We start from the raw sequence: 14,311 nt of genomic DNA, 5'->3' as shown, positions 1-14,311 counted from the left end.
AAAAGAAGTTGATTTCTTACTTTTTTTTTCTTTTTTTAATTTATATTATAATAAAAAACAGTACTCACAGTTGCCTGTCTCAATGCTTGGTGGACTTTGTAAAGATCACTAACAGCACACCAACATTCTGCAATAAGGCAGCCCCGTGTAACATCCTGATTAAACATATTCAAAGCATGATATATTGCTTTAATTTTGCGAACTTTAATAAACCAGTTATGTATTTCTCTTGCTGCACTAACCAAAAGTAAGCGTCGATGCTCCTTTGTCTGATTTATCACCTGTTAATGTGTTTAAAAAAAAAAAATGTATATTATTCAATATTGTATGCTATACAAACTTGATATATAATAGATACATTATATATCATGTAATAACAAAAAGAAATAACAATACAAGCTAATAAAAATAACACTTTTAGAGGAAAAAAGCTACTGCTTTTCTCCCTTTGTGCTATTCAATCTTATTTGAGATAAATTCAAATACCAATTAATGAATTAAATTTTTTTCTCATTATGTATAACTAATAATGGTACACATGAACTAATCTATATTAACTAATTAGGAACAAAATAAAAAGTAAAAAAAAAAAATAAATAAATAACTTTAAGACAAAAGCCCTTCTACATCTCTTCTCCAATACAGCCTTTATCTCCTGGCTATTCCCATCCTCGTATTGTTTGGCATTAAAAGAATACAAAATGGGAGGGATGACCTGAGAGATTTCTTTTCTTCTTTTCCTTGGTCGGATTACAGTTTCAAAATTTCTGATGTCAACGTTTACTCAGATCGTGTCAGTGAAATTATTCTTGCAGGAATGGAATCCTTTATTCCAAATTCCACTTTAAAATCTCAGACTTTATGTAAGCCTTGGTTTTCCAATAAATGTGCAAAGGCTGTTCAAGAGAAGAATGTTGCATATTGTCATTGGCTTGCTTCTAATTCTTTAGTTTCATTTTCTGCCTACACCAAAGCTCGCAACAATTGTAAAGCAGTTATTAATCAGTCCAAACTAGATTTTGAACAGGCTAAGAGTAGAAAACTTGCTTCTTGCCAAATAGTAGCTGAGCATTCTGGACTCTTGCCAAAGTTATTGGCCGCAAATTTTGCCCATCTCTGCTCCCACCTCTGTCAAAACCAGATGGTTCTGTTGTCACTTCAGCCAAGGATAAAGTTGACCTGCTAGCATCTGATTTTTCTTCAAACTCATTAAAATTAGCATTAGTAGAGGCATACGATACAAGAAAGCAAGTTTATGCACAATCAGCCAAAAAAAAAAAAGCAGCTCCCATTACACCCTTCCATTCGTTCCAAATACGTGTCCAAACTCAGCCTTAAATTGATTTAGGCTATCAATTTCCACAACAAAAGATGGAAGTCGGTTCCACCAATCAACTACCCGTTGGCTAAAGGCAAACTTCCGCACATCTAACCTTCTTGCCCTTCTCTGTACTCGTTCCAACAGCTCTACATTCTTCTTAAAATGAGGCCTCCAGACCTGCACACAGTACTCAGGGTGTGGCCTGACCATTGCCTTATACAAGGGGATAATCACCTCTTTATCCCTGCTAGAAAAATTCCTGTGAAGACACCATGAGCTACTCTTGCAGACTGTCTGCACTTCATATGTGCAGGCAGATATGAAGAAAACTTCATATCTGCCTGCACGATTACCCAAGTCCTTTTCATTCTCTACCACTGTCAGTGTAGTACCACAGGGCTGATACATCACTCTGGGGTTACTGCTTCCCTTATGTAGTACTTTACATTTGTCAGCATTAAAGTTCATTTGACACCTCTCAGCCCATCTGCTCAATTTTTCTAGATCCTGTTGCAGCAGCGTACTGTCATTAGTGTCCTTAACAACCCTGCCAACCTTCGTATCTTCTGCAAACTTGGACATTAAGCTTGATATATACCATCATCAATATCATTTATAAATACAGAAAACAACAATGGACCCAACACTGAACCCTGAGGGACTCCACTAATAACATTAGTCCACGATGAACAGTGTTCATTGATTACAACTCTCTGTCTTCTCCCACTCAAGTAGCAATTTACCCCCACTGCCACACTGCTCCAATATATGCAGCAGTCTTCCATGTGCAACAGTATCAAAAGCCTTTCTAAGATCCAAATATATGATATCAAAGTTATTCTCTGCATCCACTTCCTTTGTGACCACATCATAGTATCCAATAAAACTGATAAGACAAGACTTCCCCTTAACAAAACCATGCTGTGTCCGAGCTATAACTGAAGCCTTGTCTAGATGATCCTGCAGTGCTTCTTTAACTGGTACCTCCATTAATTTACCTCGAACAGAAGTAAAACTAACAGGTCTATAATTACTTGTGTCATCCTTTGATCCTCCTTTGTAAATTGGGGTAACATCTGCAAACCTCCAGTCTATGTGTACTTCCCCTGAGTCCAAGGAAGCTCTCGTAATTATGGCTAAGGGTTTGCTTACTTCCTTTGCTGCCTCCTTTAATATAACTGGATAGATTGCATCCATCCCAGGTGCCTTTTTTATGTTTGTCTTCAACAACTTCTCCACTTTCCTCTCAGTTATTACAAAATCATCTAGCTCACTGCCAGAGTTCAACTCACCTCTGGCATTCCACTCCCTGAATTCACACATTCCTCATGTGTGAATGTACATGAAAAATACTCATTTAGTTTGTTATCCATCTGAGCAGGATCATCAACAGTTGAACCATGAATATCCAGTGGACCAATCTGATTCATCCCTTTCCGTTTAGCGTTTACATAGGTAAAGAACTCTTTGCTGTTTTTCTTTACATTCCTTCTCCAAAGTTTTCTCATAATCTGCCTTTTCCTGCCAAATCTCCTTTGTGACTTGGTTACAGACCAGCTTATCATAGGCTTCCATTTCACCCATTAATTTATATGTATCCCATGCATTTTTCTTCTCTGCCACATGTCTCATTAGTTCATCTGACATCCATTTAGGCCTAAACCTTGAACAATATTTCTTAGTTGGTATGTAAAGCTCAGTAGCTTCCAAGATTAATTCTTTGAATTACTCCCATTTTGAATTTGCTGTTGGTGGGACCAACATCATCAGTTGGTCCCACTGTGTAGAATTTAAATATTGTGTCAGACCTCCGTAGTCGCCTTTACAAAAGCAAAAACCCTTCCCTTTACCCCTGATGGTAGTTACCTCTTTGAGTATATCCCACTTCAGCACACTGTGATCACTGCCACCTAGTGGTTCCTTTATCTGCATATTCGTAATGCATGAAGAATCACTACTGATAATCAGATCAAGAGTATGGTCTGATTATCAGTAGTGATCCCTCTAGTTGCCTCCCGAACATGCTGATGTAGAAAACAATAATCCAATAAATCCACAAGAGCCTTGCTAGTGTGTGAGTGACCAACCCACAACCCAGTCAATATCCGGGAAATTAAAATCCCCCTTTATGAGACTCTCTGATTTACTGACCCACTATTTCCCTGTACGTACGGTTTTTTATTATACTCATCAGAGTCATTAGGCCTATAACACACTCCTAATCTCAATTCTGATCTCCCAGTTCATACCAAACTGACTCGACACTGCACTGTTCAGTGATGTCGACTGGCTGCATTTCCTTGGATTTTGTGTGTTTCTTAAATAATAGCATAACCCTTCCTCCCCATCCTTCCTGTTCACATTGTACTCCCCTAATTCCAGTACTGCATTCCTTATATCTGTGTGACAACACATCTCTGATATGCCAACAATATCTGCCTTTGATGTTTTGATCAACACCTCAAATCGATGAAATTTATTTACCAAACTCCTAGCATTGGTGTATACGCAAGTATACATGCACTTCTTCGTATTCTTAGCTACCCTAACACAATCCATGTGTTTACTTGTACTGCAATGACTCTGAAATACCTTTCATCTTGTTTTCCAGGCTGCTGCTCCTTCCAATAGAAGCAGTGCAAGAATCACTTTCACCTGTGCCAGTGGCTACTGTTAATCTATTAATCAGGTATTAATGACCTTGGTAAAACACCTCCCACCATTTCCAACATGCTCCATTCAATGCCTCCTGTGGTCTTCCATCACTGCACGGATGAGCTTATTGTTCAGGAAGCACAGGTAAAAGTTGGTGTTAGGACAGTGATGATGTGGTCTTCTGTCAAAAGGATGTCAGAATGATTTTAACGAATCTTGAGGCTAAGAAAGCTACAGGTCCTGATGGTATTTCTCCGCTTGTTCTCAAAACCTGTGCTCCTGAACTTACTCCTTGCCGCATTTTTTCACTTTCTTATTCCAAAGGTGTTTTTCCATCTGCTTGGGGCTCACATCCGGTGAGTATGGGTTTGGACTCTCAGGACACTGGGAGTGTGACACTCCCAGTGTCCTGAGCTGGATATCATCATTCTTCTTTTTCTTGGTGATCCCCTTGTACTTCTCTCTCTCTCTCTCTCTCTCTCAGGGTAATTCGGGAAATTTTTTTTTTTTTTTTTTTGGCTGGTGCAGCATAAGAGCCTCAGGCTTCCTTGTACCATATGACTAATGATAATACTAATGATAATAATAATAATTTACTTATATCCAGCCAGTTCCTAAAAAAGGCTGACAAGTCGCTCCCATCCAATTATCATCACGTTGCAATTACTTCTACTCTTTCTACAGTAATGGAGAAATCAATTAGCCACCAACTCTTAAACACCTAGAAACCTTCTGTCTGATCAACGATCGCCAGTATGTATTCCGTCAATGTCAATCCTCTGTTGATATTCTGGCTTATATTACCCATTTATGGACTAATTCAATGGAAAGGTTCGGTGAAACACAAGTAGTTGCTCTTGACATCTCAAAGGCTTTCGGTCGTGTTTGGCATAAAGGTCTTCTAAACAAGCTTCCATCTTATGGTTTGCCAACTGTTTTTTGTAATTGGTTATCCAGTTTTCTCTCCGATCGCTCACTGAGGGTGATGGTAGATGTCTCGTTCTCTGTCTCCTAACTTCTCCACTAATGCTGGTGTCCCCCAGGGTTCTTTCCCCCACTCTTTTCCTCTTGTATATTAATGACCTTCTTCCATTGACTAGAAATCCTATCCATAATTTTGCTGATGATAGCACATTGCATTCCACTTTATATTTTGAGAAACCTTGTCCTGCTCAGTCAGCTTCAACTTCTCGAAAATCTGCTACCAATTCCTTAAATGCTGATCTTCAGGTAATTCTCCAGTGGGACAAAGACAACTTAGTTGATTTCAATCCTTCCGAAACTCAGTCTTGTCTTATATCTCGCAAAAAGGATTCTTCTGCTCCTATGCTTATCTTTGGTGACACTCCAATTTCTAGGCAAAATAATATATCACTTTTGGGGATTACCCTGACTTCTAATCTCTCTTGGCACAAGCACATTACAAATACTGCTTCTTCTGCATCTAAAAAACTTGGTTTTCTCTTTCACTCTTGGCATTACTTTTCTTCCAAACAGCTTTTCACTCTGCACAAATCGCAAATCCACCCTGCCATGGTATATTATTCCTACATCTGGGGTGGTGCCCCCAAAACCTCTCTCAGGCTTCTAGATTCCATTCAGAAGAGGGCAGTTAGTTAATTAATGACTCCTCTCTAACAGAATCTCTCCACTCGCTGTCTCATAGACGTACTGTTTCTGCTGCATGCCTCTTCTACAGATACTTCCACGGGCACTGTTCTTCTGAATTGGCTTTTATAATTCCTGCTCTCTCTTTCAAAACAGTTTGAACACGTGCCGCCCCCAGCCAACATCCATTTACTGTCTAACTTCAAACTCACAGAACCAATTTTTCATCTTCCTCCTTTATTCATTCAGTTGCCGTTTTCTGAAACAACCTTCCTTCATACGTATTTCCTGAAAATTACAGTCTACAGAAGTTCAAGTCTAATGTCAACAAATATCTTCTTTCGTCTTCTCAACCTCCAACCCAAGCATGGTACTAAGTACTATAGGTTCTAATACCTCTCGTATTTGGGGTTTTCTTAAAATAAAAATAAAAAAATTTGTTTTATTCCTGTAACAGTTTACAAAAGACGAGTTAAAGAGGTAAGGACATATAGGATGTGAGGGAAGATTTCGAAGTTTAGCTGCATATGTAAGGAGAAGCATCCATCTCTGAAAGGATAATGGAAGTTCATGTGCACTGATATATAGACTATGCACTGGTGATGTTCGGAAGGCACATAGAGCTATTCTAAGGGCATTGTGTTGAATGGTATTGAGACACTGTAATGCTAATTTTCTAGTTGAGTCACATACAGGTGCAGCATAGTCTAGTCGGGATCAGATAACGGTTTGATACAGATGAAGAAGGGAGTATTGGTCAACTCCCCATGACACTGCAGTCCACATAGTTCATATGTACTATATGTGTCTTAGGAAATTTAATTTCTTATCTGATATTTAAACCTAGGAGTCTGATGTTGTCATTTACTGTTATAACATAATTCCCCAAATGCAATTCAGCATCAGGGTGGAATTTTTGCTTCTTACAGAAGTATAGCAAAAGTTTTCTGTGGAGACAGTTGGTAACCATTTTATAACATCCATAATTGTATTTTATTTAATGACAGTTGGAGTTTCCTTTCAATGGGATACATATTTTGAGAGTGACTGAATATAGTGAGGTCATCAGCATAAAGATAAGTTTCCACAGAATTTGGGATGGTTTTTGTTAAAATGTGTATTTTAACCACAAAGAGTGTGGCACTCAGGATTGTTCCTTGTGGTACTCCATCCTCCTGCATGGAGATTTGGAGAGTACACTTAGATAATGGACCAGAAAGGTTTGATCTTCAAGAAAGCTCTGAATTAACAATGGTAAATATCCTCTCAGTCCTAGGGTGTGTAGGTCATGAAGGATGCCAAGTGGTTTCAAAGACCTTCTCCATATCTAAGCTCATCATGACCAGGTTTCATTCTTTATGAATGCATTTCCCACATTTGCCTCAGCCTTTATTGTAAAGTCTAGGGTAGCTATGTTTTTATGAAAAACCAAAAACCAAACTGATCTTTGTTCATAGAAGTCTGAGTTTCCAGATGCCAGATGAGGCAACTGTGTATCACTTTTGCAGTCTTACCCAAGCAGCTAATAAGTGAGATTGGTCTATAATTATGCAGGTCTGATTGGCTTTTTCTGGCTTTGGAAGGGACAGAACTATAGAATGATGCCAGGAAATCGGAAAGTAATGAAGTAATGAGAGAAAAATTTGGTTGAAAAGTTTTAGGAGAAAGAAAAGGGTTCTCTTATTAAAGTTCTTTAGCATTAAGTAATATATGCCATCTGGAACAAGTGCACTGTTGGCAAATTTCTTTAAAGATTCTTCTAATTCATACTTTGTTAGTGATTCATTATAAGAGAGGACTGACTTCATTTTGAAATTTACTTTATATTTTTCAGCTACTGATTTGTCTTTTAGGAAAGATGAATCATATGCATTTGATGTAGAATGGTCAGCAAAAGATTCTGCAAGGATGTTTGCTATATCCTCAGCAAGGGTTATCTCCTATCCATTACAGATGATGATTGAGGAAGGAGTTGATGGAAAATTTCCAGTAAAGCATCTTATTTTCCCAACAGATTTTTTTTTTTTTTTTGTAGTTGTTGGCGCATAGGCTTCTGTGGCCATAATGCACCTCCCAAGGTTTTTGCAGTACTTTGATCCAAGCCCGAGGCGGGATTCGAACCCATGACCTTTGGGTTGCCAGGCAGGCACTTTACCCACCCGGCTAGCCCAGTCGGCTCCCAACAGATTAATCCTGCATCTGTGTCTTTAGTGACAGATGAGGCAAACTAAATCCAAGATTCTTTCTTAGCTTTCCACCTGATGTAATGGGCATGAGCTTTAAGTTTCTTGTAGTTTATGAGATTGGAAGTGGTTGTATTCTTTCAAAACCGGTTCCACACTTGTTCTTTTCTCTCTTAGCAGCGTCACATGTGGAATTCCACAAGTAGTTAATGTGTTTGAGAATTTTTTTTGAAGTTTGTGGCATGACAGTATCAGCAGGTGCCAACATCTGTTCTATAATGTGTTTAATGGAATCATCTATGGATTGATGCTGGATATGATCATTTAGGGTAATGCTGGATATATAATCGAAATCTGGAAATAATATGGGTGAGCACACTGACAGGTCTATAGCAGAGGTTGAGCCTGTCAAAAAATGAACATCAGTGTGAGAGCCTGTGTTAAGCAGTGTTAGATTATGCTTTCCAAGAGAGGACTCTATTATGCATCCCCAACTATCTGTCCGTAATGATCCCCATAACTGGTGCATATTAAAAGCATCCGACACAGATGGTAGCTGTAGGATTAGATCATCTAGTTCAGTCAGTGAGCATGTCTGATTTGGTAACATATATTGACACAAGAGTAAGTGTTATTCCAAGAGCAAGGTGTACTGCAACTACTTCTAAAGAAGTCTTTAGAAGTAGTTGCAGGCATTGAAAGCATCACTTGTGCAGAGAGATTCATATCTTGTAGACAGATGCTTACTGGCTGATGCTGATTTATCAAATCATGAATATCACCAATATTGCTACAAAGACCTCTACAGTTCCACTGAATCAACTGATCAATTATTTAGCTTTAGAAGTAGAAAGTGTTTCTGACTACTTTGCATGTATTGCTAGGATGGTTTCACCATTCTTGGTGGTGTCATTAATTTCCATATCTGCAGTTAAAGTCTTTCATAGGTAGGGTTTTTCAGACTTCCAGTAACTGAATGAGATGGAGAGTAGTTAGGGTATTATTTTTTTATTATTTTAGAGTATAATGACTGGGGTATTATTTTCTTGGTCCTCGACATGTTCTTTAAATGATTGCTGTGAACTTGCTAGAACAGCCCAAGCCCAGTTGGAAATGGATGTGGATGGTGGTATGGATACTTCAGTTTAAGTTCCTTCCAATGTGTATTTTTGGGTTGCAGCTGCTTATGTGTGCAAGGAACTTAAAAACTTGGTTCCTTGCTTCTTGGTAAGTCACTATGTGTTCTATTTTATACTTTTGTATTTTCTTTCCTGTTTTCCTGGTTTCATAGACTTTTGAGTAAGCTGGATAGATACCCTTACAATTTAGACATACTCTGTTTCTGTTGTGCAATCTGTCTGTCTATTTGGATCCACATTTTGGACACTGTTTGAGCATGCCAAATTTTTGGCACTTGAAGCACCTAACAGGATTTAGAATGTAGGGTCATATGTGGCAATTTAAGTATCCAGCTTTAACTGTAGTTGGAAGAGCTGGTGTGGAGAAGGTCAGTATAATACTGTGTGTGTAGTTACAAGTTCACCATCTTTCTTGATTTTAATTCTCTATGGCTGTACAACTTTCTGTTCTTGTAGCTCTTGGACTAATTCCTTTTTGGAATAAGCTCATTCACACAGGATGCCTTTAGAAGTATTTAGGGTAGCAAGTAACTTTGACTGGAATACCTGCAAGGTTTGATATTCTAAATAGGGCTTCAGAGTGTTATAGTTCATAGTCTCTATAACTCAATCTCCAGAGCTTTAACTATTTTAGGTGACCCAGCAGCATTCTCAAGACATTTCTGAATAAGAAATGGAGAAAGTCCACCAATCAGTTAACTTGTTTCGGAATGTATAATTAGAAACAAAGTCAATTCCTTTTTGGATCCTTCTGTTCTTTATCTGTTGGGATGGGATGAGTCAAATTCAGTTTGGTCTATCCTTGAAGATGAGCCTTGAGATTCAAGTAATGAATATCTTCCTTTTTATTCCATGTTAGCTCCTTTCAGCCCTTGTCAGATTAACTTTTCTGCCAAGGTTACCAGCCCTGCCATGGGGAGGACCAAGCAAAGATAAGTATGAGTTAGTAATAAGACTTAAGAAAAATGAAGAAAGGTGACTTTCCTTTCTTGCTCTCAACCAGTACTTTTGCAATAAGAGCTGCTATTAAATAAAAAGAATTCTTAAGGAGAGGAATGTAAAAGAAACTGAATTTAGAAAATCACAGTGAAAGCTCACAGAAATAACTCAGTCACAAAACACTTGGCACCTGCAGGCTGCAATGCATGGCAAACACACTGGATTCCTATAGGCTTAGCCTGGAACCTATGTTGTGATCACTGGATCCCACTGATACTAATCTGGAGGACTGGCAGTACACCCCCCACCATGTACAGTTGCCTACATCAAGGGTTTCCACCTTGAAAATACCAGAGAAATGTCCTCAAGTTGTTTAGGGATGTCCCTCCCACCAGCATTACTCCTCTGCAGTCGTGACGATTTCCTTGGTGTCTCTGCTTGATCCACGGACTTATGCAGCTATGTCAACCAAACTCTCCTTTCTTATCAGCTATTTGTTCTTATAATTATGAAAATTTTACTTTTATTATATTGCAACATACATAACACTATGTAACTTTATGTATGTAGGTTTTATGTAACTTTATGTATGTAGGTTTTATGTATCTTTTTTCATGGTATATACTGTTTCTTCTAGTTACAGTTAATATATTCATATTAACTCATAAGCTTCATAAGTTAGTGTTAATATATTTTGCCACTGCTTTATTTTAACTTATTCTATATATTTTATCGTTCTTGTCCTTGATATTAAGATGCTCAGAATCTTGATGTTGAGGATCTCTGGTATCAGCAATCTTGTAATCATAATCTTAAATTATAGGAGAAAACCTCATACCTTTTTAGTAGGACTGTTAATCTCTCAACACTCAATCGTGAATGATTATAATATGAACCTACCCCACTGCGCGTGCATAGTCATAAATAAATCAAATTAAAATAGCTATTAATTAAAATAATCATGCCTTCAACTCTCATATCACGTCAAGCGAATCGGAAAGAATTACGGAAAGACGGCGGCCACCAACCTCCAAAAAACCAACCAACATCACATGCCACCATGAGAATTGAAAAACAATTGTTGCAAAAACCTAAAAACGACGAAACAAATAAATATCCATTAATTCACACATAAATTAAACTTTACAACTGTTTTTCAACTTTTTTTTAGGAGACCACCTTATTCAGTTTGTTACCGTGTTTACAAGAAGTACAAAAGTGATTCGAGAATACCCCCCTCCCCCGTTTTATATAAAATTAACGACACCTGACACAAAATTATTTATATAGACCAATGTATGAATTACTATTCATGCATGAGCGTAACTGTCTACGAGTCCGAAATATTATAAGGTCTGCGTATATTAATAGAGTCAACATTTAATCTCATTTCTAATGTTTCGGCAATTAATGATTTAAAATATTCCCGATGTTTATTAAGAACTTTCGATTCATTAAAAAGGAACACATGTCCATCAGTGATTGCATGAAATGCAAGCTCAGAGGCACCCGTCCTACCTAACCTAACTGATGCCACATGCTGCTGTATCCTTACCGAAAGTAAATTTTGGGTTGAGTCAATATAAGTAGAATTACACCCACCACAAGAAATATTGTAAACAATATTGTGAGCTTCCATGGTAGGAACTACATACACCCTATGTTTCAAGACAGCATGGAGCTTACTCATCGATTGTGCAACAATCTTAAATTCAGTGTTCTTAAATATGTTAATAAATTGTCTATACCAATGCTGTATATATGGAACTTTAATAAAATGTTTGTGATCTGCCCTGTCATTTGTTGTACCATCTCCAATTTATATTTTGCCTGTTGACTAATCTGCATAATGGTACCTAATGAATAACCTCTATTTAAAAATCTTTTTGTCAGTTCCATGAGCTCATTCAATAAGGATTCTTAAATAGAGCTGTATCTATATGCATTATGAAACTGATTAAAAATAATGCTCCTTTTATATGTAAAAGGATGGTAGCTCGAACGGTGCAAAAATTTCCCAGTATTCATCGGCTTCCTATAAATTTTAAAAAATATGATTTCATTAACCCTGGTTAAAGTGAAATTTAGAAAATTTATGGATTTGTGATGCAGGATTTCCATTTCTAGAGTGAACTTAAGTTGAGTATGAATGTTATTAAATGTATCCAGGACCTTCTGTACTATATATTTATTATTAATTATTAAGATATCATCAAGATATCTACGGTAGAATGTTATATTTGGGAGACGTGGCATTAAGTATACCTGCTCGATCTTATTTAGATAAATTTCAGCAACCAATCCACTCAAGCTAAGTCCCATCGGTAATGCGAATATCTGCTTGTATATTTTATCTTGGAAATTAATATAATTGGTTTGTACAAGAAATTTAATCAAATAAAATATTTCATTCCTGGGTAAATTTGTATTTCATCATGTTTGTACTTCTTGTGAACACGGTAATAAACCGAATAAAGTGGTCTCTTAAAAGAAGTAAAAAAACGGTTTTAAAGTTTAATTTATGTGTGAATTAATGGATATTTATTTGTTTTGCCGTTTTTAGGTTTTTGCGACAATTGTTTTTCAATTCTCATGGTGGCATGTGATGTTGGTTGATTTTTTGGAGGTTGGTGGCCGCCGTCTTTCCATAATTCTTTCCAATTCGCTTGACATGATATGAGAGTTGAAGGCATGATTATTAATAGCTATTTTAATTTGCTTTACTTATGACTATGCAGGGGGGGGGTCATATAATCATTCGTGATTGAGTGTTGAGAGATTAACAGTCCTCCTAAAAAAAGGTATGAGGTTTTCTCCTATGGTTTAAGATTATTATAATAATAGGGCTTCATAGTCCCTTTTGATTTGAATTTGTAATCATAATATATGTGAATCTCCTGGATGTGGTCTGCTGTGAAAGAAAATTGCATTTGTATTTATTTCTTTTTCTGGTGTACAATACAATAACAATCTTTATTATAATTAATGGTAATTATAACTCACAGTAATTAAATCTTCCATTCTGCTATTTATGCCCATTAGCATACCACCTCTTTCATCTTCTGTTTCTGGACATGGATAAATTGTTGCTCGAAACCTGCAGTAATAAATGCATTAAATTATTTGTGAAATAGTCAACTAGTCTTTCCCATAAATCAGAACTAAGTGAAATAATTTCAATCGAATGCATGAGATTTCAGAAATTAGAATGAATTAGACTGATTAGTTCATACTGCTATTAAGATAAAATCACAGGGAAAAAAAATTAGCAAAACTGTTTATGCTACTCTTGATAACTGAGAAAAATCCACAGGTCAATGAATATAAATTTGTATGTAATAACCTAAAAGATGCAAAGGAATATCATTAAAAAAGCATGTGCTCTCTAATTAAATTTATACGAACACTATCTCAATGTAAAGGTGATAGCTTCTTTGAGTGATAAATAGCCCACTGACTGAAAGCAAATTTCTTGATATCCAATCTATACTTTAATATTAAAAATCAGGAACATAAAGATTCCCAGCATTAAGCCTACTCAAATCTCAAGAATCTAATATGTTTCAAGCAAGTCATCACATAGATGCATACACTCAACAGGACCACAGAATTACATTCTCTCTCATAACAGTAGATCCTCCATTAATCTTTTTGCTCTTATTTGTACCCATCTAAGGAAACAACCTTTCTAATCAACACACAGGATTTTGGCTAACCAACATTTTATATCTCTTTGCCCTACACTAGCAAAGTTCTTATATGACTGGTAAAAATTCATAAGATATTCTACAAACATATTTTTTGAGTTTGCAGATTACAAGAAAATGTTTAATATATCTGTGAACTTTTCTAATTGTACTTTAACCTTAACTTCAAACTACAGTTTGTAGTTTAAAGTTAAGGTTAAAGTACAAATAGCCAAACTCATATTCCCCTTTCTAGTATCAGTCCAAAGTTTCTTTTCCATTAAATACTACTTAGCAATTATTTGAGTTAACTTCTAGTAGTAATAACTAAAAAAAAAAAAAAGAGAAAAAGAAAGAAATTAATATATTCAGCGTATTACATTTCAGGCACATTAACAATAGTAATAATTCATGATTTATAACAAAAAAAAATATGAAAAAAAAACTTTTATATGCAAAATCAAAAATATTTTGTTTCTGTGCATCTGGCATTTTTCCCATTCATTTCTCAGCTAAGGTAAAGGAAGTCACCATAGAAAACTTAACGGAAAAACTGGTTTGCTGCTACTGCAGTTTCTCCCTGCAGTCTCGGTAAACAGACAGTGCATGTTATCAGGAGCGGCAGCAGAAGTCAAGAGCAATATATTGATTGACAGGAAGGCATGATAGACTATGCAATGATTAATTTTTTCTCATTATTAAAAGCAGATTATTGGAGTTCATGAGTGTTTTCACTATTAAAAAAACCCATATTACTGATATCTTTGTACGTTTTTAAGG

The 14,311-nt window shown here is 36.5% G+C and overlaps 1 protein-coding gene across 2 annotated transcripts in view; it reads right to left on the bottom strand.

The window, feature by feature from the left end:
* The window catches only part of LOC150075071 (V-type proton ATPase 116 kDa subunit a 1-like), a 431,757-nt gene that overhangs the window by 285,533 nt on the left and 131,913 nt on the right, over positions 1–14,311 (bottom strand). For both annotated transcript variants that reach the window (XM_090389279.1, XM_090389280.1), the window contains exons 8-9: positions 12,849–12,942; positions 69–281 (exon numbers count right to left, since the gene is read on the bottom strand). In XM_090389279.1, the coding sequence (XP_090245405.1) occupies positions 69–281; positions 12,849–12,942 (307 nt within the window). The remainder of the gene's footprint in view (positions 1–68; positions 282–12,848; positions 12,943–14,311) is intronic.

Source organism: Mastigoproctus giganteus, chromosome 14 (assembly GCF_048544385.1).
Source record: "Mastigoproctus giganteus isolate SK-2022 chromosome 14, ASM4854438v1, whole genome shotgun sequence".
Lineage (NCBI taxonomy): Eukaryota > Metazoa > Arthropoda > Arachnida > Uropygi > Thelyphonidae > Mastigoproctus > Mastigoproctus giganteus.
The sequence above is the reverse complement of the archived record's forward strand: the minus strand, read 5'-3'. Positions and strand labels throughout refer to the sequence as shown.